The sequence below is a fragment of the Oryctolagus cuniculus genome, chromosome 3 (assembly GCF_051225735.1).
Source record: "Oryctolagus cuniculus isolate XC-2025 breed Fujian yellow rabbit chromosome 3, ASM5122573v1, whole genome shotgun sequence".
NCBI classification, from domain to species: Eukaryota; Metazoa; Chordata; class Mammalia; order Lagomorpha; family Leporidae; genus Oryctolagus; species Oryctolagus cuniculus.
The window spans coordinates 20,819,223-20,826,048 of record NC_142869.1 but is presented as its reverse complement, the minus strand read 5'-3'; the positions used below and the strand labels follow the sequence as shown (position 1 = coordinate 20,826,048).

The 6,826-nt window shown below is 55.6% G+C and overlaps 1 protein-coding gene across 2 annotated transcripts; it reads right to left on the bottom strand.

Moving 5' to 3' along the window:
• Positions 1 to 135: 135 nt before the first annotated feature.
• On the bottom strand, positions 136 to 6,826 carry RNF25 (ring finger protein 25). 2 transcript variants are annotated; one of them, XM_002712481.6, is made up of 10 exons: positions 6,673 to 6,826; positions 3,728 to 3,802; positions 3,375 to 3,477; positions 3,218 to 3,285; positions 3,054 to 3,123; positions 1,912 to 1,983; positions 1,675 to 1,812; positions 1,312 to 1,404; positions 925 to 1,059; positions 136 to 791 (listed from the first exon to the last, which is right to left on the bottom strand). In XM_002712481.6, the coding sequence occupies exons 1-10, from the start codon at positions 6,711 to 6,713 to the stop codon at positions 216 to 218; spliced, it is 1,371 nt and encodes a 456-aa protein (XP_002712527.1). In that variant the 5' UTR covers positions 6,714 to 6,826; the 3' UTR covers positions 136 to 215. The 2 variants fall into 2 exon arrangements, with proteins under 2 accessions (XP_002712527.1, XP_089185987.1); XM_089329861.1 differs by lacking the exon at positions 3,728 to 3,802 and having other exon boundaries at positions 6,673 to 6,796.

The window sequence follows — 6,826 nt, the reverse complement described above, 5'->3', positions numbered from 1 at the left end:
CAGGGTGGTCTCTGCCCAAGTGTTGACATCTCGCTAGTGGGCAGAGAACAGACTTCGAGCCAAGTTGGGGGCCACCCTGCCACAGCCCAGTCTTGTTAGGAATTTACAAAGAGCCATACTCCACAGGCTAGGCACTGCTGAGCAAAGAAAGCCAAACAAGGCCAAGTCTCTTTATTGCCCCCCCCTCCCGTGCCCCCTGCCCCCACCCAGTAGCGCTAGGACCCATCCTCAGATTCCAGGCCCACAGGTTCCCGCCGAGTGCCAGCACAGTACGCTCCCTGGCCCCGAGGCAGGCGGGGGTACGAAGAGCCTGGTGTCCGACCTCTAGAGCGCTCCCAGCGGGCACAGTCCCGAGTCCTGCGGGACGGGGGCCCCTGCCAGCTGCCAGGCCCCTTCTCTTGGGGAGGACCTTCGACCCCTGGGCTGTGGGGCTCCGGCTTTAAATCCGTGGGTTCCTTGAGGGCTCCCTCAGGGAGTGGCAGTTCCTGGGCGTCTCTGGTCCCCTTGGGGGCTCGGCACTCCCCTCCCTTCAGGTGCTTCCGATTCGACTGTCGCCAGGGGCCCCGACTGGGCCGGGGGGTATCTAGCATAGCTTTTTGGGTCTCACCCAATCTCTGGTTCGGCCTGGCCCCGGAAATCTTTTCACACACGTGCTGGGTGGCCCCCGGCAGAGGACTTGGCAGGGTGGGCTGGGCAGCTGGTGAGGCAGACTGGTCTGCGGCAGGGGCCCCGGGGAGGTGCGGTCCTCTGGAGACCTCTCCAGTTGACTCTGGCTCCAAAGGGGCAGGAGGCTGGAGAGGGGGGAGGAGATGCAGGACTGCAGGCCCCCTCGGCCATCGCCACCCTCCATCAGCTGATGGCCGCCTGTGCTCTCGGCCACCGCTCACCCCAGGGCCGCGGCAGAGGGGGACAGCCTGCTCTCACCTGCTGAAGGCTGATGAAGTACCGGTTCCGCTCCGCCTCCAGGTCAATGATGCCCCCCCGCGCCTGCTGCCGCTGGTAGAGCCGCTTGAGCTCCTCTTGCTGCAGCAAGCTCTCCGCGCTGGGCTGGTACAGCTCCTGGAAGGACACAGGAGACTGGCAGGAGACAGCGGGCACAGGGCGGCGGACTCCCGCCCCTTCCTGTCTAACCGCCTCAGGACACCCGTGCCGGGTCTTGGTTTTGGCCCCCCAGAGGCAGGATCCCAGGAGGGCCTTGGGCAGCTCAAGCTCCATTCCAGGCACTGTGTGCACTTGAGGTGAGATGCCCTTCCCCCCCCCCGTCAGAGGACACCCTCACTCCCGGCTCAGAGTAGCAGGACATGCTCTCACCAGCGGCTGCTGGGGCTCAGGGGCTGCCTGCAGTGAAGCCAGATCGTACACAAGAGGCTCTCTGCACACGGGGCACTGCACACCGAGCGCCGTCTAAGAAAGAGGAGAAATCACAGGTCTGCTTCGTGGTCCAGAGCACAGGGCTGGCACAGAGCCGCAGCTGCCTATCGAGAGGCCTGGGCACCCCCTGCAACTGCATGTCATACGGATGTGGCTTTGGGGACAAAGAGAGGAGATTTCATTCACCTCAGGGGTCCCTGGGACCCTAGAAAGGGGAAGAGCCCCTGCAGTGGGGGGACAGGAAGGACTGGACATCCACAAGTGAGGATGTCAAGCGAGACAAGGGGGGGGGGTGACACCTACCTGCTTGGCTGCAGCATGCTGCCGCTCCTGCTCCTGGCCTTGCGCCTTCAGCTCTTGCTCCATGTGCTGGATGTAGCGAGCCAGGCAGTGGCAGTGGAAGTAGTGGTAACAGGCTGTTTTGGTAAAGGCCTCCTTCTCCTGGAGGGGGGAGGAACGGGGGGCACCGCATCAGTGCACTCTCACGTGCCCTCGTCTGCCGGGCCCCAAGAGATCCCAGGTCCCCACTGAGAAACGCACCTGGAAACCATAGAGACAGATGACACACTGGCCATGGGGGATGTTGTTATCTGTGAGGATTTCCTTGCCTTTCTGAGGGGAGAGAAGACACTGCTGAGACAGTGAGGTGTGGACTCGCACCGGGAGCCGGGCCTGTCCACCGCTGCAGGAGCCCTGGCTGGACTCGGCACCCACCGAGCCAGCTTGTTCCCTCATGTTCGTGCACTTCTGTCTTGGTGATGTTCCCTCGACTAGGAATCAGTCCTGTCCCATGTCCCAGCTCGTCCCCCCAGATTTCCCCTTCCTGGCTTTCAAAATCCAACTTAAAATTGTTTTCCCTCTCATGAAGTCACTTTTATTAAATCTTGGGGGTGAAAATAATAGACATTGGAGAGAGAAAATGTCCAGTTTAAACTCCTTTTCTGGGGTGGGGTCTTTCTTGATGAACCCCCTTTGGGCTCCAGTCCCCCATGGGGCGGTGACTTTGCTCTGGAGAATTTAAAAGGCATCAGGTTGGGCTGTGAAATACACATTTCATAGCCAACATGCTGGCATTCCACCAAGTTCAAAGCTGCATTGTGGACGCTTGACCTAGCAGTGCTGCAGTGGTCTAATAAGCCTACTTGCTCTGACTCCAGCCACCCTCCTAACTTCGACAGTAGAAGAGAACAAGGCTGTACTTGCATGTTTGAAATCTGAAGCAGAATTTTTCTATGTAACTCTGGGTGCGCGGGTTCCTCCTTAACCAGGATATAAAGCCCTATCTCCGCCATGACTGCTTCTGGTCGGTTCTGCCGCCAGGCTAGCCTTCAGGTGTTCATTTATGGGTCAGGCTGCCTCGGCCCAGCAAGGTCCCTGTCTTCCGCCACTTGCGGTCGCCAGTGTCAAGAGAACAAGAAACACGCTAACACTGGAGTAAAATGCAAGTTACAGAGGAGAGAACGTTTTCTGTTGAGATGCTGGAATGGGCAACTTGAGTTACTGTTTTCTGGGGAGATTTTACTTCTTTAAATGAAAGAGTTCCATATTTCTGGGCTAATTTAGGCCTCACCTTCAACAAGGACTACATGAATGACTCCAGATGTATTTTAAGATTCTAGGCCTACGGCTTCCCTCGAGAGAAACTGGGCTAGCTTAAAGGGAAAGACCAGCGTACCTCTTACCTCAATGAGCTCATAGAGCATGGCAGTGCCCAGCCCGGCCTTGGCCACGCTGCCCAGTGCCTGTGAGATCCTGCAAGAAGAGGGCAAAGCCAGTATTCAGCCTGCCTCCCTCCCCGGGCAGAGCTGTGTATCAAGGTGTCCCTCCTCTGACCGGCCGAACTTACTTGTGGATCTGTTCATCTGAGAGCCCTCGGGGGTTACGGATAGAGATCTCTGGCACTTCATAGGGATACTAGTGGGGAAAAGAACAAATTACCGCTGACGTGATCCACCCGGCAACTCTCCCTTTCCTCCCCTTGCTGCTGTGCGGTCGGGGCCCACCTGTGCCGGCACGCGCAGCACCAGCGTGAGGCAGACGTATTGTGAGTCTTGGTCCTCTGCGGTGGCAGGGTGCAGCGTGATGAGGATCTCCCATGGTGAGGATCTGCAGGTGGAAGAGGTGGAGACCCAGGGTGTGACTGGGCAGGGGCTCCAGGACTTGGGAAGATAGGGGTGAGACAGAAAAGTGGGCAGCGGCAGTAAACATTGAGCTTTCTTTCTGGAGGATTGAAGGAATAGCCTTTGTCTACACAAAGGAAACCTTTGAATAGGGGCTCAGTGTCTTGGGAACAGAAGCTGCACAGAATCCTGCCATTACTGAGTGGACTGCTGCCCACCCCTAGTTGAATACATACCTGCCACTTCCTTTAATCACTTGTAGTTCATCCAGATAGATAGATTCTAACACTTCGACTTCAGAGGGAAGGACCCTAGAGAGACAGGGAGAGACTGACTCACCATTAGAGCTCTCCCCGCTGAAGCCAGCTAAGGCCGATGAAGGCTGGCTTCGTAGGAAAACGGCCATCTGCCTGGATGTATTCTCTGGCTAAACTTATTTAAAATGAGAGAAATCTGTTTCCGGAGTTGGCAAGTGGCCAAGTTGGAAGCATGGGGATTTTACAGGTCATTTCTGCCAACAGACAAGGAAACAGATTTCTAGAAGTGAAATGACTAACCAAGGCTTAACAGCTGGGACACGAGCCAGGTTTCCTGATTCTGTTTCACTCTATGGTTGGTTATCCCTTGTTGACCATCTCTCTGGTCCAGAAACAGGGCATCCATCCATGGGCATCAGCTTTCCACTGCTGCTCCTGTCTTTTCCTTTGGCACTGTTGAGCATGGATCCAAGTGCCTGGCTACTGTCTATACACTGCCAACACCATTCTTGCCAAGCCTTCTCCAGGAGATACCACTCCTAACAGAAATCCAGGTAGTGTACAGCTGTGTCGCAGCAGAGCCATCAGCCTTAGCTAACAGGTACCAACTGCTTACCAGCTACGTGGTCTGAGTAGTCACTTAACCTCAGTAAGCCTGAGTTCCCAATCTACCACGTGCCGCTAAAGTCACCTACTTTCTCGGGTGACTCTGAGGATTAAAGGTGATGTGTTTATGTAAAATACCTAAGAGGATCTGGGCCACAGAAGCTAGTCTATGTTCTCTTTTTCCCTGCTTGCATTAATCTTCCCTTTAACAGCAAAGAGGGAAGGATGTGGTTAGCAGAGTACTCCGGATCTAATTATGATCCTGGCTGGCTGGTTGATCTAGATCAGCCTGTCCAGGTGAGGACCCATGGTCCTGGTGTAAATTACAGGACACACAGTTTTAAACACAGAAGCAGCTGTTGTCATGACACTGGCGACGAATGTTTAGTTGCTATCCACAGTAGTACCTGGGTGATAAGCATCTCTTGGTATCTGTGGGAGACTGGTTCCATGACCCTCTACAGATACCAAATGCAGATGCTCCAGTCCTTGTATAAATTGACACAGTATTTGCATACATCCTATGAACCTCCTCCCACATACTTTAAATCATCTCTAGCCTACTTATAAGACTGTAAGACAATGTAAGTAATATGCGAACTGTTGTACTGTACTGCTTAGGGAACAATGACAAGAAAGTTTATACATGTCAGTACAGGGTCCCGCTCCAGCCCACCCAATACTTCCGGCGTGCAGCTGCTTCAATCCGTGGATGGGGAACCTGCGGACATGGAGGCTGACCGTACACAGAAGCAGGCGTGCTTCAGTTCCCTGTGCTGCTCCCTCTCCACCAGGAGCACCTCTAGCAGGAGTTGTTATCAGTGGTTCTTTTTTTTTTTAATAAAAAGCTTTAGGCAGAAACTTCACAACACAAAGCTGTACACCTCACAGATAACAAATGAGTGGTTGCTCACACAGGACTGGGGAGGACTCAGACCACAACAGGCTATCGGCTACAGTCACTGCGGCTCTCTCCATGGCTCAAGGTGTCTCTACAAGCTCCCCCGAACAGTTTGAAAACCACTCATCTAGGTGGTCAGCACTGGCTGGGCTCCCTGAACCAGGGTACAGTGAGGTGCAGCCTCAGTCAAGACTGGCCCTTCAATACTCTGCCTACCAAGCTACGACTTGGGTCCTGGATGGAGGTACTGGCTGGGATGGTGGTAAGGTGATGACAGAAAAAAAATGGGAAGATGAGAAGATCTGGAGTCAGACCCGGATTCCCAGTCACAGCTTTGTATCTTCTGGCAAATCACTTCACTTCTGGGCTCATCTAGTTTCTGCAGGTGCCCAGATCTCAAGAGATATGGGGTCAGCGCTGTGGCATAGTAGGTAAAGCCACTGCAAGTCCCGGCGGCTCCACTTCTGATCCAGTTCCCTGCTAATGCGCCTGGGAGAGCAGCAGAAGATGGTCCAAGTCCTTGGGCCCCTGCACCCACGTGGGAGATCCGGAAGAGGCTATGGGCTCCTGGCTTCATATCGGCCCAGCCCTGGCAGTTGTGGCCATTTGGGGAGTAAACCCGTGGATGGAAAATCTGCCTCTCTAACTCTGCCTTCCAAATAAATCAATCTTTTTTAAAAAAGTTATTAAAGCAAAGATGGCTATGTATATTACAAATGCATCCTGATCATCTCAACCATTCTATGATGCAGCTGCCACACCCACTTTTTTTGTTTTTTTAACAGCTGAGGACACTGACTCACAGAGGCTAAATGGCCTGGTTAGCACCACACAGCTAATATGTGGAGTGAACCCACATCGTTATCCTGTTTCCAAGTCCCAGAGTCCTTGGAGGTTCCGGCTTCTCGTTAAGAATGCTCGAGAGAACTAGGAGGGCTTTCTCTGTGTTGTGAAGCTTCACGCACAGGACAGCCCTCGTTAGATCGGCTGGGGAGAGAGGAGGCTGAGGAAGGCGCGGGCGGTAGTGAGGCTGATCCAAGGGGCAAGGGGGCCAGAAGGTGGAGGGCACCGGGTGGGCGAGGTGGGGAGGTCTGATGAGCAGGCATCGCCGGGGCCCCTGAGCACATTCACTTCCAGAGGACAGGACGGGATGGGGTGAGGCCATAGCAGAGGGGATCCAACCGGAGAACGTGCGTCCCGAACTGGCCGGGCCGGCGCTGTCTCCTCGCAGACCGGCGCCCCTTCCACCTCCCGCGCCCAAGTCCAGAAGCAACCCTAGGAGGAGATGTCAGCGTCTCCGCCGACCCTCCTCGCTTGCTCCACCCCCACACGCCCGCCGCACGGAGGGTCTGCGGCCGCCCCGAGTGCCCCCGGCCAGAGCCAGGCCGACAACCGAAGCCCATGCCCCCGAAGTTACCAGTCCTCCTCCCCTGCAGCTGCCGACGCTGACGCCGCCATGTCGCCTCCGGCCCGCGGCCGGAACCGGAAGTGCCCTTGGGGAAGTCGGAGGCGGAAAACCACGGGGGCGGGGGGACGCCAGCCGGGGCCGTTTCTAGGCAACCGCGGACTCC